Here is a 25,975-nt window from a genome sequence, read left to right on the forward strand (position 1 = left end):
CATTTTCTTTCTTCCCTCCTGGAATTATCTTTGGACTCTGGGACATACTTCTTCCCTCTTTTCTCATTGAAACCAAGCATTATCCCCTACCTCCTTCTGTGCCCCATCTCCTGCATTATCTGTTCTATAGCTAACAGCTCTCTTCCTGCTGCTTTGAGTCCAGGACATATAAATTGCTTTGTAAAAACATGGCTGCTTCTGGCTGAGCAGCCTTCTGAAATGCTGTCTGCTGTGTTCAGCATCCAGGGCTGTGTGACGGTTGGTTGCCATTAAGAACCGAGGAGGTACATGTGTTTGGTCATTTGGGACACTGGGCGGGGTCCTGTTAACACGGGTCTGATTTCTGCATGATTTTGATGAAACAGAACATCCTCCTTCGTGGGTACTAGCCTTCTGCTCTCCATCTGTCTGTGCATTTGACTGTCAGCCCAGGAACAGAGAGGACCGCAGGCCAGAGCGATAGCCAGAAGGAACATTACAGGCCTCTGAGCAGAGGTGATTCGTGTGGAACCAGCGCAGCCTGCACACTCTTGGCTTTTTTGTGCAGGTTATGATAGAATACCTTTAGTGCTGTCCTAGCAGCGCCCCGTACCCTTTCCAAGTTGATTGTATCTATGACCATGGGGCAGTGAGCTAAAGAAAACCAATCCATCGGCCCAGATGGTGTCCCACTACTTTTACTCCTGTCCTTTTTCATTTTGCTGTATGGAACTTTCATGCCCCTTGGCTAATAGAGTGAGATGGGATGGGATAGGCAAGGGATACATGATATATTCAGTGTTTATGGTGACTGGAACCAGGAACATATCCCCCCACCTTCATTTTAATCTTGGTAATTGACCAGTTTGGTCAGATGGCTTAGTCTACTCTGCTACCTAAATAAAGTGAACGTGAGTAACTCTGATTCTTTTTAAAGGCAATTTCCACTGGACACAGGAGGTTTTTTTTTTTTTTTTTTTAATTGACATCCAAGTTAGTTAGCATATAGTGTAATGATTCCAGGAGTAGAATCCAGTGATTCATCCCCTACATGTAACACTCAGTGCTCATCCCAAGTGTCTTTCTTAATGCTCCTTACCCATTTAGCCCAGCCCCCCGGCACAATCCCTTCAGCAACCCTCTGTTTTCTGTATTTAAGAGTCTCTTATGTTTTGTCCCCCTCCCTGTTTCTATATTATTTTTGCTTCTCTTCCCTTATGTTCATCTGTTTTGTGCCTTAAATGTCACATATGAGTGAAGTCATATGATTTTTGTCTTTCTCTGACTAATTTCACTTAGCATAATACCCTCTAGTTCCATCCACGTTGTTGCAAATAGAAAGATTTCATTCTTTTTGATTGCCGAGTAATACTCCACTGTATATATGGGGCGCCTGGATGGCTCAGTCGGTTAAATGTCTGACTCTTGATTTCAGCTCAGGTCATGATCTCATGGTATGTGGGTTCGAGGCGTGCATTGGGTTCTACGCTGACAGCGTGGAGCCTGCTTAGGATGCTCTCTCTCTCTTTCTCTCTTTGTCTCTCTCTCTCTCTTTCCCCCTCTTCCACTCTCTACCCCCTTCTCTCTCTGTCCCTCCCCTGCTTGTGCTCTCTCTAAACAATAAATAAATAAACTTAAGAAAAATACTCCATTGTATATATATACCACATCTTCTTTATCCATTCATCAGTGGATGGACATTTGGGCTTTTTCCATACTTTGACTATTGTTGATAATGTTGCTATAAACATTGGGGTGCTTTGAAACAGCACACCTGTATCCCTTGGATAAATACTTAGTATTGCAATTGCTGGGACGTAGGTAGTTCTATTTTTAATTCTTTGAGGTACTTCCATACTGTTTTCCAGAGTGGCTGCACCAGTTTGCATTCCCACCAGCAATGCAACAGAGATCCTCTTTCTCTGCATCCTCGCCAACATCTGTTGTTGCCTGAGTTGTTAACGTTAGCCATGCTGACAGGTGTGAGGTGGTATCTCATTGTGGTTTTGATGTGTATTTCCCTGATGATGAGTGATGTTGAACATTTTTCCTGTGTCGGTTGGCCATCTGGATGTCTTCTTTTGAAAAGTGTCTATTCATGTCTTTTGCCCATTTCTTCACTGCATTCACTGTTTCTTTGGGTGTTGACTTTGATAAGTTCTTTATAGATTTTGGATCTAAGCCTTTATGCAAATATCTTCTCCCATTCTGTCAGTTGCCTTTTAGTTTTGCTGATTGTTTCCCTCCCTGTGCAGAAGTTTTTTTTTTAAAAATTTTTTTTAACGTTTATTTATTTTTGAGACAGAGAGAGATAGAGCATGAACGGGGGAGGGTCAGAGAGAGAGGGAGACACAGAATCCGAAACAGGCTCCGGGCTTTGAGCAGTCAGCACAGAGCCCGACGCGGGGCTCGAACTCACGGACCGTGAGATCATGACCTGAGCCGAAGTCGGACGCTCAACCGACTGAGCCACCCAGGCGCCCCAGAAGTTTTTATCTTGATGAGGTCCCAGTAGTTCATTTTTGCTTTCGTTTCCCTTGCCTCCAGAGACCTGTGGAGTAAGAAGTTGCAGCCGAAGTCGAAGAGGTGTTTGTCTGCTTTCTCCTCAAGGATTTTGATGGCTTCCTGTCTTACATTTAGATCTTTCCTCCATTTTGAGCTTCTTTTTGTGTATGGTGTAAGAAAGTGGTCCAGGTTCATTTTTTTGCATGTCGCTGTCCAGTTTTCTCAACATCGTTTGCTGAAGAGACTGTCTTTATTCCATTGGATATTCTTTTCTGCTTTGTCAATGATTAGTTGGCTATACGTTGTGGGTCCAGTTCTGGACCACGATTCAGTTCCATTGATCTAAGTGTCTGTTTCTGTCCTAGTATCATTGGACACAGGAGATTTGCTTAATGTGTATACACCAACCTCTGGATACGCCCAAGATTTTTTCCCCCTAATGTTTGAGAATGCATTTTCTTACAATTTGCCATCTTCAGGGGAAAACGGGGGGGGGGGGGGGTTGGGGGTGGGGAGTGTCCCAAAAGGAAATCTTAAATTCATTCAGGTTTTATATTCTCTGAGTCTGTGGTAATGGCAGCAAGAGTTGGGGACAGATGGAGGACGGAAAGATGAAGGGGTGGGAAATTTGGTAGCATGGCGTTTAGTGTTTAGTGGAAAGATGTTTGGTGTCAGTGAACACAGGTTTGGAGCCCAGCTCTGCTATGCCGGCTGTGTGACCTTGGGCAAGTCACGGAAAGTCTCTGAATCCTAGTTTAATTATCTCTGAACTGGAGAAAACAATACTTACCTCACAGGCTTCCTCGGAGAGTCAGATGAGGCAGCAGATTTGGAAACGCATTAGAGCACCTTACAAATGGGAGTTGTTAACTCTTACTGTCCTGTCATTAAGCCAGACTCACAAAGGCTGTGTTAAAGTGGAATTGTTTGTGGGATGGTTGGTATTGTCGTTCTTTCGGGAAACTCTTTTCCTGCTCTGTGTTGGTCCCCCTGAGTGCTCAGTTTTGTTGTGAAGCCAGGCTTGACCAGCAGCAGAGGTAAGAGAAAAGAATGAAGGGTGAGGGAGGCAGGAATGGATGAGTGATCACAGGTTCCTTGCCTGTCTTTTTTATTCTCTTCTATTTTAATCTCTCTCTCTTTAACCCTGGCTGTGCTGGATTGTTCTATGCTCTGGAAGCTGGATTGGGAGGGGGTACATGAAGGGGCTTATATCTTGGGGTCTCACCCTTTCTGAGGGATGAGTCTATCTGGAATCTGGAAAGGAGTGTTGGCAGGCCTTTCTTTGACCCTTTTGCTCTTTTCCGGGTCTTTGTTTGTTTTCTCATCTGTAAAATGGAGCCTCAGCTTCCACCTTAACACTTTGCAGGTCCGAAACCAGAAGCATAAAGCAATCAATGTGCTTAACAGCCCGCCCAGGTTAGCACTGTTGGAAGATCTGGTAGAGCTGAGTATATTGATCTGCCTTTCCATGGGTTATCGGCTTTGATTGGGAGAATATCTCTAAAGACGGGGCGGGAAGGTCAGTGGTTCAGGAGAGCACACACCTCCCTTCTTGGCTGCCTCCGAGGAGCCCTGCTCTTTTGTGTTTATCCGGGCGCCAGCGCGAGCAAATGCACACAGTGAATACCCACACCGTGTTTTATTTAAGTAGAGGCTTTGCTCTTTCCTTGAAACGTGAACGGCCTCTTCCCCTTCTTCCCTCTAGGGCCTGGGGTGCTCCGATCCCTTTCCCCTGGCGGCCTCTGGCCGACACAGCCTATCCCAGGTTGCTGGAGTAAAATGGGCCAGAGAGGAAGCTGTAGTCACTGCAAGCAGAGCGGCCTGTCCCCGCTGGGCAGGAAACCTACAGTGATGAATGGGGCCGGATGAAGTCATCCTGCTCCTCCAATCAGGCTGCTCCGAGAGAGCCAGGGGCCTCTGCAGATCCAGCCGGGCTGCCGGCTGCTCTCATGTACCTTTAGACAGAGGCTGTGAGTCTCTGGGAGTGGAGTGGGGGGGTGTGAACCGCCCGCTCCTGGCTCCTGTGTAGGCCTCAGTCAGTCTGAATGTTATTGCAAGGTGAGTGGCTTCACCCGGCAGATTCCTCTCCCTCTGCATTCTCGACCTTGCCGCGCAGGGCTCCGGCTTGAGCCTCCGGCACCTCCTTGCACAGCACCTCCTGCTTCCATCTGAGTGCCTGTACCTCCTTGAGGTTCTCACACCCGCCCCCACGGGCCCCCGGCCTCCTCCCTACCTGCTACCCCCAGCACTTGCTCAGCACCCGCCAGCTGGCCTCTGCCCACACGCTCCGCTCTTCCTGACCTGTGGGTACCAGTTGGCCGGGTGATGGGAGGGCAGGGCCTCCACCTCTGTGCGCTCTCCCCCAGCAGGGGGAGCCCTGGGAGACCCACACTTGCCTCCTGGGAAGAAGTACCAGGCAAGGGGAGACGCCCCCTGACTCAGCCTGATGTGAGCATCTGTGGGAACCCAGGCAGCCCCCCCCCCCCACAACCCCAACTTGCTGGGGACCCCGAGCCTCTTTCCTGTCTCCCCTCCCTTCCCCCACCGCCAGTAGAGGACATCCCAGGGGGCCAGAGAACCGAAATTGGTCTCTTATTTTCCCTGCCCTTCCAGAGGGGTGGTTTGTTCTTTCTGGGTGGACATTTGTGACTCTGCCTTTTTTCTCTGGATGGGGCCACTGCTCCTTAGGCCAAGCAGAGATCATGGAGCCGGCTGATATGGCGACAGCAAAGGTAGGATGGAAATGCTGCCGGCCGCACTGTGCGTAAGTGGCTTCGCTTGGCGAGTTCTGCCTTTGGTTCACTTTTCTCTCCCCTCCTGTCCCTCAGCTCACCACTCCTAAGTGTCCGGGGGCTGGGTCAGAGCGGAGGGAAATGACCCCCGAGCATGAAGCTCAGGAGAGGGGAGGGAGGGCTGGGTCTGACAGAACGCACTCCTCACCTTTCCGTGCCCAGAAGTCTGAGCAGGTGGTGGTGGGGGGGGGGATTGGTCTCTAGCTCTGTCTGGGCTGATCTGTGTCTTTCTCATTAGCTCTCCCTCCTTATTCCTTTATCCTTATCCCGTCTCTCTTTAGTCACCCCCTCCTTTATGGTCTCTCTTCCTCATGCCACAATGCTCTCTTCATCCATTTGTGCCTCCCTACCCTTCCTTCCCACCTTCTGTCTGCTTCCCTTTTCCCTCCTCTGTTGTATAAGGAATGGGTGGGGTCGTTGTGGGCCGGACAGTCTTGAGAGCAGAGACTGCCTCTCACCCTGCAGCAGACGATGGCCTTGGGATTGGCGGGGAGTTGGTCTCTGAGTGGCAGGTGCTGCTGCTGTCCCCTCCCACCGCTCATCTGATGCCCCAATGGAAGTGTGGGTCTGGGCCCCTCCAGGGAATGTGCCCGGGTGCTCTCGCCCAGACCCTGCAGGCTCACTAGAGGGCGTTCCTGAGATGAGTTTCTAATCCCTCCTGAGTCCTGCTTGCAGTTTGGAATTTGCAGTGCCTGTGCATTTTCTCAGACGAGGGAGGAACTTGAGCCATTGGGAGTGGATGGGGGAACCTAAGGAGGCCAAGTCTGCAAGCCCCAACCCCAATACCTTTATGCAGGGAGAGACCTAGTGTCCTTGTAGAATATCTCAGCCCTTGGACGGGCTTGGGGGGGGGGGGGGTCGTTTTTGGCTAGATGGCAGGGTCTCCTTTGTTTCAGAGATGAAAGACTGAACAGGATTCAGACTTTTGGAACAGGTTGGGTACCCCGTGTGTATATGGAAGAGAGAAGGAGGTTGGAGGCCCAAGCAGCGAGGGTGCTGTGGGCAGTAATGTGTTCTGGTGGTGAGGACATGTCCCCGCGAATCACAGATCTGAGCTCCTGGTGCCTTTCTCCTACTCCTGCATGCGGTGTGATCTGCCCCAAGTTACTTCCCCTCTCTGGGCTTTCATTTTCTAGTCTGCAAAATTACCCACAGCTGTTGTTTTAACCAGCTTAGATTTGTCAAATACTTTGTTTTCTTTGAAGAAAGGAGCTGGGGAGCACACAACTAAATGAGAACAGGCCTCCCTGGACTGCCTCCCTCCCCTGTCCCCGCTTCCCCTCTCTCTCCCCTCCTTCCGCAAACATCCTGGTACCCACATTAAGCACGGTTGGTGCAAGATGCCCTCCCCCCTTCGCAGCGCGCACAGAGGCAGCCAGGGGGAGCAGCCCTGTGTTTGGATCCAAAACCGGTTTGCTCCAAGCAGTTTGTTTTGTGGTTGTAATGCTACTGTTGGTGATGTCAGGTGTCATCTGTCACCAGGCTTCCCTCTCACGAACCTCCAGGTCAACTAGCTCATGAAGTTGTAAGCGGTTTGGGATCAACCAGTTGGCCCTCAAGGGTGGGTGGTGGCCTGTGCTGGGGGGAAAGGTGTGGTTTGCAGGGATTGGAGAGTTATTCTGCGGTTCATTAGGGGGGTATGTTTATGTTTGCAGCTGCATATGGAGGTAGAAACAGAGGCAGCTCCATTTTTCTTAGTCTCTTACCATCCGCTAGTCAAGATTGCAGATTGTCCACGCAGGGGGACAATCAGGTCTTGGGAGCCGGACCATTCCTGAGGCAGGCATCTTCTTTCAGGACCTCAAAGAATGAACCTGGTTGGCCGTGGAGACAGATGCTTTAACCCCAGAGCTGTGATTCTCTTTCTTTAACCTTCTCTACCCCAGACCCTTTGGAGGGAGTTTAGTTCAGGTATTTCCAGTCTGGGCCCACGGACCACTGAGGTCCTTAGGAGAGGGTCCATGAGCTCTATCGTTTGTAGGCGGAATTTTATATTTCTCTGCATTTTTCTGGGAAGAGTACCTGTGGCTCTCCGTAGGTCCCCAGGAGGATTATAAGTCACAAATGTTTAAGAAACTTTACCCAATGAAGATGCTCCTGCAAAAAGCCTGTTTGCATTTTGCAGCCTAGGTACAAAGGGAACCTATATACTATGGCAGATGTACCGAATCTCTGATACTATCTAAATGCAGCGGAGCTGTTGAGTAAAAATCCACGTCGTGACTCATTGGTACGTCATTTATATATGACTCGGATGTTGTTTCCTTAATATATCATTTTACTTGTGTGTATTGCCAAATACATGTAAATGCATCTGTCTTACCCTGTCCCCTTCAGTTCTCAGGTACTGTTCCCAGGATTTCCCTTAGCCCCAACTATACTGGGTTCAGTTACTCCAGAATGAAAGAGCTTTTGGTTTGGAAGTGTGATCACTCTGGACGACAGCACTACCTATTTAGACCATGTTCAGTTCCTGGAGGAAGGCTGTTGGAGGCATGATTTCATCTCCTGGAGTCTGGAGTTTGAGGCTCTGTTATTGCATTGCCATGGTACTTTTTTTTTTTTTTTTTTTTAAGGTTGTAATTTCAGCGCGGGGCCGTCTGATGTCTTGACGTGACTGTTAAGATATGTAGATAGTAAATTGCACCCTGAGAGTTCTCGTTTCAACCGTGAGAAAAGAGGTTGGTAGGCATTCGTCAATACGTTCGTTCAAGGAATGTTTATTAAATGCCAGTTATTTGCCAGCAAAGATTTCACTATGGAGGTTGTAATTGGATCGCACATGATCACGGTGAACAGTTTGTTCACGGGTTCTTGGGGGAGACAGATGAGTAAACATTATGAAACATTATGACGGTACAAGGTAACAGGGGTTGTAACAGAAGTTCAAGTCAGCAGGGAAGCGCAAAAGAACGATTTGATGTTGGCCTAGGCAGGCAGGAGGGCTTTCTAAAGGAAGCGACATTTGATCTGAGACCTGAAGTGTCAGCGGGAGCTTAGCAGGTGGACAAGAGAAGAGAGGTGCTGTTATAAACTGGAGTTGGACATATCTGCCTTCATACGCTGGTGCTGCCACTTTCTGGCTCTGCGAACTTGAGCGGGTTATCTTGGCCTGTCCTCGTCCCCGCGTCCTTATTTGTAAACGAGGGCGATACCCATCAACCCTGCAGGATTGTCGTGAGGATTAGATGAGATAATGCCTGGCTCACCATAGCTGCTCGCTGAACGGTAGCTAGGCAAGAGGAGACAGCGTGCACAGGGCAAAGCCCAGGTCACTGCAAACAGTTTGGCATGATCAGGGCTTAGGAGCACGTGGACCCCAGGCGGCAGATGATGGAACCAGACATAGGGATTGACATCCCATGACAACCTTGCACATTACTGAGATTATGTAGATACTGGGAACAATCGAAATATCTTAGGATAGCATCAGATTTGCTTTTGAAAAAGTACTCTCTGGGGTGCCTGGGTGGCTCAGTCAGCTAAGCGTCCTACTCTTGAATTCGGCTCAGGTCATGGTCTCACGGTTTGTGAGTTGGAGTCCTGCACTGGGCTGTGTGCTGACAGCGCAGAGCCTGCTTTGGATTCTCCCCCGCCCCCATCCCTACCCCGCTTCGTTGTGCGTGCGTGTGCTCTCTCTCTCTCTCTCTCTCTCAAAATAAACTTAAAACAAAAAGTACTCTCTGGCTACAAGGCAGACAGATAATTGATCATTTCCTCATTTTGTGCCATCTCAGATTCTTTGTTTTACATGTCTGTCTTCCCCAACTAGACCGTAAACTTTTTTTTTTAAGGGCAGGGCTAGTGTGATTTTGCTTTTTAAGCCACAACCCGCCCCCCCCCCCACGCCTATTATATTACCAAGTAATATAATAGGGGCTCAATAAATAATTTGGTAAACGAACAAATAGGAGAGGAGGGGTAGGCATAACGCCACACCTAACGATGAGAATTTAAAGGCACGTATAAAACTGAAAGCAAGATACAAACTCAAAGTTGTTCAGGGAGCTAGAACGGACAGGCCTTTGTATCTAGTTCAGTGGGAGGTGGAAGGGGAGTATAGGGTGAATTCCAGGTGTCTGGGCGACTTTGTAGTTGGTGCCGTTCACTGAAGCAGGCACAGGAGGTCAGAGGGAGCAGCAGGTATAGAGGGGCAGTGAGAAGTTGCATTTATTCAGGCTGGCTTTGAGGTGCCCTTGGGACATCTAGGTGACGGTGTTCGGAACAGTTGGAAATGGGTGTCCGAGGTCAGGGGAGTGGCAGTAGTTGTTCTCGTGTACTTGGGAGGCACAGGCGTATCTCCAAGGCTTTGTTAGAGCATTCAAGAGTAGATCGGGTCATCATAAGAAAAAAGCCTTACAATGTCGTGGGGATGGATGTTGACGAAGCTTACTGTGATCATTTCACCGTGTGTACAAATAATGAACCGTTATGTTCTACACCTGAAACTAATAGAATGTGACATGCCAATTAGTATGTCACTAAGCCCCCCTGGATTAGGAACCTCTGGGATGCAGGTGACCACCTGAAGACAGGGAGTTGACTGAAGCAGGCTTTCAGATCCCCCTTCCCAGCAGTTGGGAGCCATAGCCTCTCCTTAGAGTGGAATGTGAGGTCCCAGAACTCAGCAGCCCTTCCTCGGGGCGGGGAGTGGGAGACACGGGGGATCTGAGCTTGTGCGTCGGGTAGAGAAGTTGAAAAAAGTTGGTGGACCGACACAGAATCGCCACATGTCTTACCTATGGAAGGTAACAAAACTAAAATAGAAAACGTCCACCACCACTGTTTAAAGAATATTTTAATACAAATTTATTTTTTTTTAATGTTTATTTATTTTGAGAGAGAGAGCAAGAGAGAGAGGGAGAACACAAGCAGGGGAGGGGCAGAGAGAGAGAGAGAGGGAGATACAGAATCCCAAGAAGGCTCCAGGCTCCCAGCTGTCAGCACAGAGCCCAACGCGGGGCTTGATCTCATGAACTGTGAGATCATGACCTGAACTGAAATCAAGAGTCAGACGCTTCACCTGCTGAGCCACCAGGTGCCCCTTAATACAAATTTCAACGGACATGTTATCAAAAACTAAAAATTCGGTGTATTTAGCTTTTTCAAAACTTAACCATGTTGCCCTTATTTTTGTCAGTTGTCCACAGATCATCTAAATACTTCACAGTGCCCTTGAGCCATCAGATGTAGCTGGTGGCAGAGTATGGAAGGACACAGGTGCATTTACCGAGTAGTCATAAGACACACGGAACCTGAGCTCTCTGGAGGTTTACTCATGATTATGCCATCTCACGTCAGTTGTGACGTTTAGAGAATATAGCAGGTAGAGGGGCCTGAACCATCTTCCACATTGGTTTCCCCCCAGCTTTAAGGCCCTGATGAGAAAACGTCCTAATGGTAGGAAATGCAATTTCAGATTCCAGCCCGTTAGATGCAGTCTGCTCTGTCCAAATAAACCTGTATTTATTGGCAGCGATGATGGCAATATGTTCCGAAGGCACTATTTCTGGACACCTGTCATGCAAATAGGAAGTTCTTGTCTCCATAAAGGATGATAACAAATATTGGATCCTTTTTCTGGCTGACTCTTTTGTGTTAAGACCAGACTAATCAAGAAATAATTATCGCAGACAGACTTAACATAGGTTGGCTGAGAATACTCATCATTACTTATTAATTGAAAAGTTGGCATAACGATTACAAACCTGTGTTCATTTTGGTGAACAGAAGTACTGTGTCCTGATTACCTGTGCCTCTCTTACAGGACTTACTACTTTAAACTTTATGTTAGAATTACTTAATACAACTACTTAATGCCCGTGTATTATCTTCCTTATGAGATCATAAGCTTCCGGAGATCAAGGAGGATATTTGGGTTATTATTGAAATAACGTCATGATTTGTCTGGGTCCTGAACATAGTAGGCACTCAGTAAGTATGGTTGTTGTTGAATAAATAAATGGCTGACTGATGTGACAGAAATACCACATATAGAAATAGAAACATAAAGTAGAAATATAAAAACATCCCCAACAAAACAGAAAAAAAAAAATCAGAAACTTTTGTGTACATAAAGGAGAAAGAGTAGATCAGGAAGCACAGAAATGGAGCCTGTGGTCCCTGCAGGGGGTACTGGTCGTCTGTGGATACCGGTTAGGAACAGTCATGATGATGGTTAAAATGTGCTGGGCACTCGATATGACGTCGTGTGTTGTGTCATTGACACCCAACAGCCGCGTGGGTTGTTGCCATTATCACCTCTGTGTGCTGTTGGAGCTGAGGCTTCGAGAAACGAAGTAACTTGCTCAAGGTCACAGAGCTGTATGGATTCGAAGTCCCGTCCGATTCCGGAATCGCTGCGCAGAAGAAACCGCAGCACACGCCCCCGGGGCTGGTGTCCGGCCCGTGTCCGTCAAGAATGTGGTTTTCCTAGGCTCGTCACATCACGGAGTGGTTTCTCTGCCAGCAGTCTTGCGTCCTTGGCCAGGAGTCTTTCCCTGTTGAAATGAGTTCATCAGTTTGTTAACAGTCCTTCTCAAGCGTAACTTAGAGGAGAAAGGAGAAGTCTCCATTCGGTGGGAGGAGAGCGGGAGCAGCTGGCCGTGGGCGTCTGGGCGCTCCCTCCCCGCGAGAACCTGAGTTTATAAGCTCCCTTCTGGGTCCCTGATGCCATCAGTCACCCTGAATTTCTCCTGAGGATAAACCAGGAGGATCAGGGTGGGTAATTAGAAATCTGCCTTGTTTCTTCCATCTGGCAGGAGCGATGTTTTCTTTTGTTATGCATGTAATTAGAATGAGGGAAGTCAGGCGAGGTCCCCTCTCCTGGTGGGTGGGGGGTTTTGGAAGGTGTGTGCCTCTTTCCTGACAGGGGGGGCTTTACCACCTGGGGGCCGCCCTTCTGTCTAGCAGCAGAGAGCCTTGTGATCGAGAACACGCTAATGAAGAAGACATCCCAAGAAGCCAGCACTGAGGCAGGCGGGCAGGTGTTCAGGAAGCTGGGGAGAGATTCTGGAGAGGAAGGGGATAGAGATGTAGGCCAGAGCGAGGGGGTCCTCTCTGGGATTTCCGTCGCCAGCCCTTGCGGGCACGAGGAAGTCAGGCGGTCACCATGGAGGAGGGATGTCCAGAGTTGCCGGGACAGAGGGAGGGACGTAGGTTAGCTGGGCTCTGCCAGTGAGGTGAGCAGGAGAGGTGGCTGAGGAGAGGTGAGGGGGTTTGTGCTGCTGGCACTGGGCTTCACCTCTTCGCTTTTCCCGATTTTACCAACCGCGGCACCCCCTCGTCTTGTGGCTCTAGGAGCAGCCACCAGCGGTAGGAAGAGAAGCAGACCTCGCCGGGCCTCGGTGTCTTCCTCCATTAGATGTGGCTCAGTGACACCTCCCCGGGGCGTTGTGAGACTCACAGGACGTAATGTAGGGGGGCCCACTTTAGGCTCTAGAGTGGACAGGCTGCCTCTATCCTGTCTTCCTCCCTCTCCAGTCAGCTGTGCTGGTGAAGCAGCCGGGGGCGGGATGAAGCTGGCTGGAGTTTGGCTCTGCCCTTGCCCATCCTGTTGGAACATTCTGGATTAGCAGATTGTGAAGGAGGGGCAGAGAAGGATGGGGAGGAGGTGAGTCTGTCCATTTTCGATTTTGATTTTTTTTTATTTCGCTCCAGCCCCCCGAGTAAATCCCTGGGGTCATGGAGGCCCAAGGAAGCATGCCTGAAGTGAACCGAGCCCCCACTTGCTTTCCACACAAACCTCTCAACCTCTGCTGCTCTGTGGCCTGGGCCACCCCTCCCCTCCCCGCCTCTCCCCTCTCCACAGTGGACTGGTGGGGCTGGAGGGCAGGGGTGTGCACATGAGTCCCCCACACGGGAGGGGAGAGGAGGGGCGGGCTCGGGAAGCTCCCGGCTGGGAGCTGACACAGATGAACAGACCAGAAGGCAAGGCCAATGCCTGCAGCCCACACTGTCACCCCAGAGCCAGTGACTAATAGTGGCGGGGGGGGGGGGGGGGGGGGGGGGGGGGGAGGGGACAGGGAAGTGGTGGGGAGCACCTGATCGGGTGCCGCTCTGGCCATCTGCCGTCCCCCTCACACAGGCTCTATTGACTGCAGTTTGGGATTTGGAAGAGGATTCTGGCTGGAGGACGAGGAGGCTTGTTGAAATGCAGTGTTTAGGACGCCACTCCTCCCCCGCTGCTCCTCTCACCAGCTTCCTGACCTCCAAAATGCTCCTTAAATATAACACTCTCAGCGCCTGCCGACTCCCCTGCCTGAGCTTGGAGCTTTGATTCCCCAACGTGTGACTGCAGCAAGGCTCTGCCCCAGTTTTGCCAGCTCCTGGAGGCATGCGGCACTGCCCTGGTCCTGCGGCTCTCCTCTCCTCGGGAGGCGAGCGCAGAACCCAGAGACTCCGGATAGAAGGGGAGCCCGGGGATCCTGTCCACTGTCTGTTTTCTGCCCCAGATGGGCTCCCGGTGACTCCCCAAGGTCATGAGGAGGCGTGAGCTTCTGGTGGTGGAAAGAGCCACTGAGGGGTGGGAGTCAGGGCAACTGAATCCTGCGGTGGGTTCGTGGACTCCACGTTTCCCTTGGCCGAGGCCTTGGGGGTCTGCAGAGTGGTAATGCTCCGAAGGAAAGACCTGCCAGTCCAGTGCCTGCTTACAGATGAGGCGAGGAGCATCAGTCCTGTTCTCGTTGCCTTGGGAAAGGAGCAGTACCCACGTGGTGAGACCTTAAGGCTTGACTTGGAGACCAGGAGAGAGTCAAAGCAGCTAAAATCAAAGTTTCTTTTTTCTTTTTTTCTAACCTGTATTCCAAACCCAGTAAAGTTTGGAAGAAACCGTTGTAGCAAGAGGTTTGGAGGGACACAGCTCAACCTTCTGTTAATCAGACCTTAGAAACACAACAGACGTTGGAATGAATATCCATGAGCCTGGGAAGGCTAGGTTTTTGAACTTAGATTTTGAAAATTCATGTTGAAAACGCAACACGAATCGTTGTCCCAGTCAGCCATTCCCCGCCACCGCCCTCCTCTCTCATCCATTCTGTTCACAGAGATTGGAAGAAGATTGGTGTCAGGTGTGTCCAGTTATGTTGTTTATCTTTAAATTGTTTTTTGCTAAATATTGAACAGAGACAAAGATTATTTATAAAAAAGTACATAAAAAGTATACAGAAAGAAGGAACAACAAACAGTGTACTTCTTACCTGTCCTGCTGACTCCATGTTCTTGCCCACTGACCACCTTTCAGAATGTTGAGTTTGTCACTTCCTTGATTTTCCATTTTATGGATACACACCGTCTAGCTATACAGATAGAGAATATCTGGATACTCGTGAGTACTGATGAGGTTGAGTACCTTTTTATACATGAATGTGAAGCATCTATCTTGTTACGTGTTTGTCCTGTGGCTGTATCCGCATGCAATCATACGTCATGCTTTCTTCATTTTGATCTGCTTTCCGTGTTCAACATTGTTTCCAAGATTCGTGCGCTTGGTTGCACGTGACAGTAACTTATAAATTTTCTGAATGTTATAGACTGTTCACACTTTAAGAAAATGCTAGTTGTGTATCCTTTCTGCTGTCGGTAGACATTTGTTTCCAGGTTTGGGGGTTTGTTTCCACAAACCGTGTTACCACACAGAGTGAGTGCTGTGTGAAGTTTCTCTCGAACATTTCCTAATGGGAGCTTCTTCATTTGGCAGAATGGAACCATCAGGTGTTAGGGGATGCATTCCTTGAACTCTACTATAAATACCAAATGGTTTGCTTACGTAGTTGAACCACTGCATACATGTCCATGGGTTCCTTTTTTTTTTTTTTTTTTTTTTTTTGGTTAATGTTTATTTTTGAGAGAGACAGAGAGACAGAGCATGAATAGGGGAGGGGCAGAGAGAGAGAGAAGGAGACAGAATTTGAAGCAGGCTCCAGGTTCTGTCCAGGTTCTGTCTGTCAGCACGGAGCCTGATGTGGGGGTTGAGCTCACAAACTGCGAGATCATGACTTGAGCCGAAGTTGGACGCTCAACCGACTGAGCCACCCAGGCCCCCCTCCACCGGTTCCTTTCCAACCTTTATATTATTAGACTTTTTAACTTTTGCCAATCAGATAGGTACAAAGTTAGCACCTCATTGGCATTTTAAGCTTGCTTTTTCCTGAGTGCTAATGAGGTTGAGCACCTTTTTATATGTGTATTGATTGATCACTTCCTCTTCTGAAAGTGCTTATTCAAATCCCTTGTCTTTTTATCTAATTGTTTTTCTTTTTCCTATTGATTTGTAGATATTTTTATTTATATTTATAAATTCTGTGAACTAAAATTCCTTTTTCAGCTACATTTGTTGCAATTATCTTCTTCCAGGAAAGCCTGGTCTTTTCTCCCTCTTTATAATCAGTTTGAGGATCAGATGTTCTTCATTTTACTGTGGTGGAGTTCATCCGCCTTCTCCTTTCTGGACACTGTGCGTGTGTGTGTGTGTGTGTGTGTGTGTGTGTGTGTGTGTGTGTGTGAATTGCTTAGGAAGTCCTCAGGCAGCCGCCTGTGTGAGGATCAGTTGGTAATTATGATTTATCAGGGGAGATTGTTTGGTCTCTGCCAAGGTTGAAGACAGGCCTGTCTTTGAGTTCCTCAGCAGCATGTGGGAGTTTGTTGGAGGCTCACTTGTAGGGTTAGGGGAGGCCAGCAGGGCCTCCTACTGTATGAGGTGATCTCCCCTTTCCTCCTCCCATTAGTGGGCCTGTGCACTGTCTCTGCTCACTGTGTTCTGTGAGGTCCAGAAAACCAAGGCCGTTTTACGGGTGCCACAAGTGCCTTCTCTAGAAAACATATCTGTAAGGCTTTCTTTAATTGTCTGAGTTTCTGCCCTCACTGAATTTATGGTTTCTAAATTTGTCTTATTGTTTCGATAGCTCATCAAGTATTTTTTTAAAAATTTCCTCTCTATTTTTCTTTCTAAATGTTTTCTTTCATCCAGCATTTTTAGTTGTTTTTAGCAGGAAGGTCCATTAGGATAGCTAGTCTGCCATATTGCCGGAAATGGAACTCTTCCTTCTTTTCCGTAAAAGTTCTTATCCTTCCTGAAATACAGATCTCAAGGAGCAGCCAGATTGCAGTTCAGGCGGAAGCAGGAGAATCGAAAGCACCTGCCTGACCGTTAACCTGTGTACTCACCCCCACAGTCATCTAGAATGATGTCAGTGCTGACACCTCACCGGTCAGGAAACTTGGCGAACCTACAGAACTGTCTGCCCTCTAGGAGAAGATCAAAGAGGGAAGATACATTAAATGATGAACACCTCTTCATTTTGCTTGGTCTTATTCTTTAAATATATTTCAAGGAAAGCTGGCAATCCCATGGCTCTTTAAAGCCCTATTTGGGTCATATTTTGAGATCTTCTTATGGACCACAAAAATGGAGCCAGGTTGCCGAGCTCTGTGAAGAGCCCAGGTTACAGAAACAGGAAAGAGCCAAGGGGAATTTGAGGCAGTTGATGGTCTCGCAACCAACTAGATTCTCCTTTTCATGTTCCTCCCATCACATTCATGTACTGACCTATCAGCAATAGTAATAGAAAGAAGCAGCTAACTTGATTTAGCATCTTTTTTTTTTTTTTTTTTTTTTACCTGTTGCCTGGATTCTTTTTGCCCTGGGAGCGTGTGGGCCCTTATTAGCCTGTCTCACAGACTTTCTTTCTTTCTTTCTTTTCTTTTTTTTTTTTTTTAAATAAGCATACATCCTGATTAAGAGACTGGACTTTGGGTTTGAACATGCCCAAGTTCAAGTCTCAGGCTTGCACCTTGTTGGTTATTTAGCATTAGGCAAATCCAGATGCTACAGTCTTAATTTTCAATAACATCATCTGAAAAATACTGATAGTCACTACTTCATAATACGGATGTGAGTGTTAAGTGAGATAATACAAGTAAAATGCTTATTAGCACGATGCCTGACATAAATAAGCTCCCCCAAAATTCTTGTTAGTAGTTGCAAGGGAGGTTTTTTTTTTTTTATTTGACGGCTTTTAAAATTTTTATTGAAAAATATAGAATTTTCACTATTTAGTAATGTGTGTCTAATGTAATACTTGGAAAGCTTTGATTCAGATTTCATGTGTTACCTGTGATCAGGGGGGATAGGATGAGAGTATTCTCATCTACCTAGAGAATTCTAGGTGCCATTTGCCTAGAGGCTGGCATCATTGGTCCCTGGAGGCCCTTGGAGTGAATTACCTAGGTTGTAAAGGAGAACTTATGCAGCCCTACAATACCTAAGTTGAAAGAATGGCCTGGATACATAACTAAAGATGTATTCTGAGGTCTTGAGAGCGTTTCAGTGTTGTCTGGCTTGGGTCTGTGGACGGAGGAGAATTCCATAGGCCAGGGCTGCTTTGAGAGTACATCTCTAAAAGCTCAGGATCCCTTAAAGGGTGTTTTTGCTGGACCATCTGGACCCTGGAGAGAGGCTGCAGTGTTTTAGTTAGGTTCGAATAAGGCCACTTCAATTAAACTCTTGCTAGTAGTATCTAGTGTATATAAGCCATCCTAAGTCAGTGAGATGGTGGACTCACACACTGTCCCTGCCCACTTAGAGTTTACCATCTAAAAAGGCAGGTAATAAGTAATTACAAGTACAGCGAGCGTTACCAGTGGGGATCTTGCGCTCTGGTTTTTCTTAAGACTGTCTATCACCTTGGGGGTCAAGTATAGATGATGTGCACACAACCCGTATGGGTGTCTGTAGATTGCTCTGAGGCAAGTTTCAGGGTAAAGGCTTAGTATGGTTCAGTTGGAGGTTGCTATTTCATAATTAATCTCTTCTTTGTTTGTTCTCACCCATCCGCATTACTGACCCAGATAGTCCGCAATCTAGGGGAGGCCAAAAAAAAAAAAGAAAGTCACATAACCATGGAAGTTGCTGGGGCTGGAACACAGTGGGCCCAGGTTGGAGGATTTTAAGAGCGAATTGTATGTTCTAGTTGGAGTTGAAAATCTCAGTGCCTCCTCTCTTTGATGCTGTGTCTGGTCTGAATCATCTTAGAGCCCGGTATTGGTGATAAAATGTTGTTGAGATCCCACACCAGGCCCTCGTGGCCACCTTAAAAGGATTCCAGGCCCCAGGTGACTTGGGGCGCTGCTGGACCACCATAAGTTGCTGCCTCACCATGCGCCCCAAAAGTGGTGGCCCTGGGGCCGAGCACTTTCCCCAGAAGGGGAAGAGAACTGTGTGTTCCGTATGCCTTGAACTGCTTGGGATCTCATTGCTGCGCGGGCCCCGCCTTGCTGGGGAAAGGGTGAGGATTCTATTTAAGGTGGTCTTGAGCAGCTCGCCTTTGGGCCTCTAGGCACTAACCGCGGGAGGAGGGGGGGGCGCTTTCAGGTCTGCTCGGGATTCCGGACGTTTGCAGAGGGCCTGGGGTCAGCGCTCCGCTCCACCCCCACCCCCCCCCCACCCCACCCCCGCCCCGGGGTGTGGCATTTTAACACCTTGGATGGATGCTCATGGAAGTGCCCGACTCGCGCTCTTCCTGCCCCCTCTCCTCTTCCACCTTGGGCATCACCTTGCTCGCCCACCCTCTCCCTGACTTTCTGTCCCATCCCGGGACAAAACATGTGCTGTGTCTTTAAATGGGCGGAAGTGGCTGGCAGTGCTTTGCTTGGGTACTGCATTGATGAGGAGATTATATGGAGCTGCGGGAGCCGCCGCCTGGGGGAAGAGAGGTGCAGGTTCTGCTCGGTTCTTGCTCTCCTGCCGGGCTCTCCTTGGGTCCTTTCCCCCCAAAGGCTGCTCTGAGCCGGCAGGAGGCGAGGGTGGGCGGGTGGCCGGCCGGCCTGCCTGTTGACAGCCACTCCAGGCTTGTTTTGCAGCCTTGCCGTTGCCTGTCCCCATCAGAAGCTGGCAGTGGCAGCAAAGGCTCCGCAGGCAGCTCCAGCCCCGGGGCTGGATTTGCAGAGGCTGCCCTTGGCCTCCGAGCCCAGCCTGCCGCGGCTCTTCTGGCTGGTGCTGGCTCTCTCTCTGTCTCTCTGTCTTCTTTCTCTCTCTGTGTTCAAGTCACATTACATGGGCTTCTGTTCTTTGGGGACTTCGTCATCTTTTCCAATATGTCCTGGGACCTCCGGAGCTGTCACGGGGATGCTAAGGACACGGTCAGTGGATTACCGTGCCTGTACTAATGAAAGGATTCAAGCTATCCTGGTAAGTAGAGGAGAGGGGTACGGCCCCTTCCTCTTCGTCATCGTTCTTCAACCCCATGTCCCTCCTCAGCACCTGAGCATCCTCGAGGTCTCCTTCACACAGGCCTGTCCCCCCCCACCCCCCCATGGTTCTCAAGGAGTCAAGACGGGGGCCGCACACCCTACAAAGTTGGGTCACTCTCCCTGGCTCATCCTAGCTTCTACCCCGCTGCAGTTATGTTTTGCCAGCATCTTCCCTGGGGGAGGGGGTTGGTGGAAGTTGGGGGGCTGTGAAGAGAATCCAAGTGCAGCTGGAAAGAGTCTCCAACTTTGAGGGACCTGATGGGTGGTGCATGCTGAGGGAACTTGGTAAAGAAGGGTCCCTTGGGTCACGCCCGGCCGGTGGTGGGGGCAGTGGCACTCTACCCAGCCTGACAGCCAGCCCCAGGGGCCTTGCTCACCCTGCTCCATAGGGTACCCTCATCCCAGCGGGCAGGCCCTGATCTCTTCGAGGCTTCTCTCTGAGAAGTCGGGAGGACCAGGCCCCGACCTCTGGCACGCCTGGCGTCCAAAGGAGAGTGGGGTGGCCCCTCTGCCGTGCCTACCACGCACACACCTTGGGGCTTTGGAGGCACCTCCTGCAGAGCCTGATGTTGGGATATTAGAGCCTCCTCTTGCTTGGGATGTGAGCTAGCTGTCTGGTAGCCGCAGAAGCAGTCAGAATATTTTTACCTTCCATTTTAAAAATAAAACCCTCACCTCTCCCTTTCCTCCTCGGAATCGGGTGGGTGGGTGGGTGAATTGGCTTTTTTATCTGGTTGAGAAACTGGAGATTTCGCCTGGGAAACTTTGTCACGGCAGGGATCTGGCCCTCCCCACGGGGTAGTGTGTGCAGCTTACCGGGGACCAGCTCTCTGGGCTGGGGATGGTGCCTTTCTCCTTGACAGCGGAGGGTGGGAGGAGGAGAGTTTGGGAAAGCTTCCTGCGGGGATGCGCCCTGCCTTCCTTGTGGCTCCCAGCCGTCCACCCGCACTCCATGGTGGGACCATGGGAAATGATCTCTGTGGTTGGGAGGGTGATTTCCAGAATCGGGGTAGGTACTGAGCAGTTTAATACATGTCGTCCTATCCTGGCTCTAGCTCACATCTGGCCTTCCAGAACCTCCTACTCTAGGTTAAAGTCTAACAGGATTAATCTAGCCCAGCCCTCCTCTAGGCAAGAGGGCTCTTCGGTGGGTCTTCAAAAGGTACTTTGCGGAAAGGAAAGGGAGGAGCTTAGTTCTTGTGAGCTTAACTCTTAAAAACTGAGGTCGTGAATAGTCAGTTACCCCCGCCCCCAGCCTGTAGTCTCTTCTCAAGATTGGGTATCACTCCCTCCTATCTGTAGCTCTTGTGCTGAAGGCCCCCCACCCCCACCCCCACCCCCCTGAGGTTGAGAAAAGGACGTAGAGGTACTGCAATGCCATTCCTGCTTTCTTGGGGCCAGGTTCCTTGTTCTTCAGGATTGGAAAGGCATTAGCAGAATCTGTTGCCAGGCCCAGTCAGCACCCAGAGCCGCCCCTTGGTCCCTCAGCTGAGCCAACCTGGGCCTGTAACTTGGATGAGGCCTCCAAGGAAGACCCAGGTCTTGCTGGGAGAGTGGGGGTGCTGGGCTCATCTTCGGAAATCCCTCCGTGTCCTTCCATGCCCCTACTGTCAGCAGCCACGGTTGGGACTGAAGGGGTGCCTGGCTGTCTCTCAGGATGAGACATCACTTTAACACAGAAATGCTTCTCTGCTCAGCCCCTATTGGTCCCTCAGGGACATGCAGAGACATGTGCCTTTAAAAATCTGCCTTGAGTATCTCTTGATGCATTTCACCAGGAGATCATTGTTATGCTGGGAACTGTAATTGGGGTAACCTTGTCTTTTTCAGCCAAATACCATATTACAAAGATGGGGAAGTTTTGTCGTTTGTATCTGCCTGGCTAGTGTTAGATCCTACGATTCCCTCTTTCTTTCATTAGGTGCAGATCTATTGGTCCATTTTGGTCGAGGGGCCAACGTTGTAGTTGTATTGTGAATGTGTGGGCTTGAAATGCGGCTCCCTTTGGTGGTATCCCCTGTCAGAGTCCTTCTGTGTCCATGGGGAGACTTGGTAGGAACAAGGTGACCAAATATATTGGCTACCCTGTGCTGGGTAATGTTATCCGCGTACGGAAGAAGATGGAATTAATTGGGTGTTTGAGTCACTTCTAGAAACATTTCTGGAATCCTACTATGTGTTAGTGATATTAAAAAATGATAATAATGCTGATTAAAAAAGAATAAAAATGGCAACTAACATTTATTGAGTGCTTACGGGGGTGTCAAGGACCATATCAAGCACTTCACATACGTGAAGTCCTATAGTGCCAAAGGCAGTGTGGTTAAGATCCTCATTTTACAGAGCGAGGAAACTGAGTCACAGAGAGGGTGTACAGATAGGAATCAGGCTTTGGACTTGTGGGTAATTTTCCCTAGTGATTCACCTGTTCTTGGTTGCTTTTCTATAGATCATTTTCCTCTGCATGCAGCAATACCATATATTGGCGCTTTTTTCCCCCCTGCTTTGTGGTCTCCTTGCCTTATACTTATTTTTTTAGTTAGACTTTTAAAAGTGTAAGGAAGTGAGGTGCCTGGGTGGCTCAGTCGGTTAAGCTCCCGACTTTGGCTTAGGTCATGATCTCATGGTTCGTGAGTTTGAGCCCCACATTGGACTCTGCTATCAGCACAGAGCCTGCTTCGGATCCTCTGTCTCCCTCTCTCTGCCCCTCCCTCACCAGCGCGCTCTTTCAAAAATGAACATTAAAAAAACAAGTTTCTTAAAAAAAAAAAGTATAAGGAAATGCATTATCTTAATTGATCCTTATTATGGCCCCACGAAGCAGCTGACATCTCCATTTGAGAACCAGGGAAACCGAGGTACAGAGTAGTAAAGAGTTTTGCCTAAATTCATGCAACTGGTTAATGAAAAAGGTAGGGTGCACTCCTGTTACTGGACTCTTATTTAGTTTTGCGAGCAATTGTATCTGCATTAGACCTACTCTCCCAGAGGGCAGAGTCAGGGTCTGTACATCCATTATTCATTCTTCCCTTCATTCTACAAATGTTGGCCAAGTAATTATTATTTTCACAGTCCTGTGCTTAGGCATTGTGGGGGCTAAAAAAATGTAAGGGCATTGCCTCTGACTTCTAGGGACTGGTAGCTTCACAGATAGAATAAGTTTCAGCCACCCTGTACGCGCACCCACACCCACACAAACACACACTTTCTCTCTCTCTCCAAAACAAGTCAGTAAATGCTAAAGAACAGATACATGCAATAGACAACAAGCACTGTAGACATTGAGAGGAGGCTGGGATTCATTTCAGCTGGGGTGACCCGGAAGCTTCCCAGAGTAATTGGCATTTGAGTGGGGGGTTCGAAGCCTGGCCAATGTTAGGTAAGTAGAGGCTGTGCTTTGTACAGCATTAATACTGCCCCTCATGGTGTTGGGAGGTTATCATAGGAGATGCTTTTGGATGACGCTGATGAAGGCACGTGGCCGTGATTGACAGCGGCTGGACTGTGAGAGGGAAATCCTGCTTTTTCAGCCTCCCCTGACAGGGTCTTTAGACTCTCTCCAAAGATGATTCTGTGATTCTGTCTTCAGATAACTTGGTGCACGAGGTTAAGGGCAACGGTGGAGGGGACGGCACGTGCAAACACATGGGGCCGTGCCAAAGCAGAGTTGGGAGCACAGACAATTTGGAAGCCGTGTAATGTTTTTAAAGAAGCATTCACCAGTCCTGAGCTTCTACAGAGTTTCTATTTATTTATTTATTTATTTATTTATTTATTTATTTACTTATTTACTTATTTACTTATTTGTGTGTGTGTGTGTGTGTGTGTGAAATATGTAAAGATATTCCTAAACCCTGTAGGGTCCCAACACCAAGAAGCTCTCCAGTGTGGTGGAGTGCCCCATGTACAGATTGTTTTGGCCCCCAGAGGACTTGGCAGACTGCAGTGACATCTGTCTTCATTCGCTGTCCTTGTGTTCCCGGTCCTCACATCTGTTGGGGTTGGTGGGTGCGGTCTTCACAGAGCCTGGAGGCTCTGCCAGACCTTCAGGAAAGCCCATGTGCTGCAAGAATGTGGTTCTGGGAAAATAGAGGAACGAGAGTACAGTTCTCGACACGTTGCAGGGGAAGCATTTCTGTGGCCAGGCCGTGGTCCGCACATAGAGAAGTTTTGAGCTCCTGTTTGTGTTTGAGCAGGTGAGTGAGCTTTCACCCCGTTTCTTGAGGAATGTGAGCGCTGTGTGAGGGACCCTGCTCACTTAGGGCCTCCCCAGGTAGCGGGGACCGAACTTCATTTTCGATTTCCTCCGTGTTTCATGGAGATTTGTGATCATCCGTATTTCATTAGATACCAAAGATCAGCCGTCCAGTATGCTTTTTTTCCTTTGGACCTGCAAACAAGTGGAACACTGTTCCTTCTTTAGCCCTGCTGTAGACCCGTGAAAGGAGAAACGGGTGACGGTGCCTGGGAGGATTTAAGTTAGACATAAAGGAAAAGTTCAGAATTTCTTTCTCTGGGGAGGGTCCAGACCAGGTTATACTTTTCTCATTCGAGGTTCTTTCTGTGAGACATTTTCTCTCGAGGAGGAGGAAGGCCTGCGTGTGACCTCCTTCAGAGCCAGGCTTCCCAAGGCATTCAGATGCTTACCGGGAGGTGAGCTGCAGTGAAGGTTGGGGTCGCTCAGTAGCTTGAGATTCTGGAGAGCCGACTGGACTCTGAAGAATCCAAACCTTGTAACCACCTCCTCGCCTGCTGTGTGGCCTTGGTAGGTGATTTCTGTTTGCCTTGGGTGGTAGTTGTTTTGAAAGCAGGGTTAAATGACAGTGCTGGGCGGATTAGTCTGTCTGTCAGCTTCCTTTTCACTCATGGTTTAGAAAAAGGCCACAGTTCTTACAGAGCAGTCGCTCGTAATGTGGACTCTGGTGTGCTTCCCTAGCCAGCAGGAAATACTAAAAAAAAAACCCCTTCATTTGAAAATATTAAATGCTCATTTACAAACATCCCCCAGCAGGCACACCCTCTAGCTAACAGTGCAAGATTTACTTTATTATTTGGTGGGATGGGAATCGGGGATTTCCCCATGGTCTGTCACATCCAGGGCACGGAGTGCCGGTCACCTAAGCATTTAAATCCCATGAGTGATCAGGACAGCTGTGATCTGACTCTACAGATTTTTTTTTTTTTTTTCAAAGGGTGGGCCGTTCCCACCTCTTACCCAGGTTTCTACGTTGGGAACTGCACCTGGCTTGAAATGAATGGCAGGCCACATGATTTATTGTTCTTCTTGCCACCATTAGCATTAGTCTAAGGAGAAAGAAATGTACTGTATTAGAGTGGGAGATGGTTGACAGGGATGGTGTCAAAGCAAATCAGATTGGAGGGACAGCAGTCCCCCCTTATCCGTGGTTTTGCTTTGTGAGGTGTTAGCTACCGTGGCCAGCTGTGGTCTGGAAGCAGGTGACCCTCCTGACGTGTCCTCAGAGGGTCAGTAGGAGCCCAACACAGTGCCATGACACCCCCCTGTCCCCCTCACATCTTCCTCTTACGTAGGCATTTTGTCATCTCACATCATCACAACAAGGGTGAGTATAGAAGAATAAGGCATTTTGTGTGTGTGTGGATGAGAGAGACCGCATTCACAGAACTTTTTATTACAGTATATTATAATCGTTCTATTATTATTTGTTGTTAATCTCTTACTGTGCCTAATTTGTAAATTAAACTTAATCACAGGTGTGTACCTGTGGGAAAAAGGGTCGTCTGTATAGGGTTCGGTCCGCCTGTGGTTTCAGGGGTCCGCTGGGGGTCTTTGAGTGGATCGCCCCCCCCGCGGATAGGGGGCACTTGGGCTTCTTTGTTCTGGTTAGAGACCCTTTCTCCTGGCCATTCGGAGACTTTTTGTCATTGAATTTCATTTTTGGAAGAGATGGTTTGGGGCTTCTCGTGATAGAACGCTTCTGATCCCTTGTCCAGAAGGCCGGACGTTTGTTTCCCAAATGAGCTAAGGTGAAAGACTGGGTAAAGTAGATACTGCTAGATGTCGTTATGTGTCCTTACCCTTAACGCCGTTCTTTGGTTCCTATTTGCACAAAGATGTTGAGTTAAACTGGGTAGGCTAGGTTCTGCTTTGACAGCAACCACTGTCCTCCCCCGCCCCCTCCAAACTCAGTAGCTTGACTCATCATAAGCTAACTCTTGAGCACTGCAAGCCCCTCTGAGGCTCTGGAAAAGACCCCAGGGAGGCTGTCCTCTGTGAGGCATACGGTGGCTCGGTGATCTAGGCCGTAGAGTCTCCTGGCGCCCCCTCCGCAGTCACTGCAGAGGTCAGGGGGCAGGAGAGCCTGGCTCTTCGGTGCTTCTCCTCGGAAGCGAGCACGCTGCCCTTGCCCTTCAGCATGGTCCATGGTCATCACGTGGCCTGACCACAGGAAGGCCGGGAAACAGTAGGCTTC

The 25,975-nt window shown here is 48.9% G+C and overlaps 1 protein-coding gene across 4 annotated transcripts in view; it reads left to right on the plus strand.

The window, feature by feature from the left end:
* The window catches only part of GRAMD1B (GRAM domain containing 1B), a 241,420-nt gene that overhangs the window by 126,699 nt on the left and 88,746 nt on the right, over nucleotides 1–25,975 (plus strand). Inside the window, exon 3 of one of the 4 annotated variants that reach the window (XM_042904722.1) lies at nucleotides 4,190–4,782. The exons of the other annotated variants lie outside the window; for them this stretch is intronic. Within the exon in view, the coding sequence (XP_042760656.1) occupies nucleotides 4,190–4,262 (73 nt within the window). The 3' untranslated portion in view covers nucleotides 4,263–4,782. Of the gene's footprint in view, nucleotides 1–4,189; nucleotides 4,783–25,975 lie in introns of those variants that run through there. 4 annotated transcript variants of the gene reach the window in all.

The sequence above is a fragment of the Panthera leo genome, chromosome D1 (genome assembly GCF_018350215.1).
Source record: "Panthera leo isolate Ple1 chromosome D1, P.leo_Ple1_pat1.1, whole genome shotgun sequence".
NCBI classification, from domain to species: Eukaryota; Metazoa; Chordata; class Mammalia; order Carnivora; family Felidae; genus Panthera; species Panthera leo.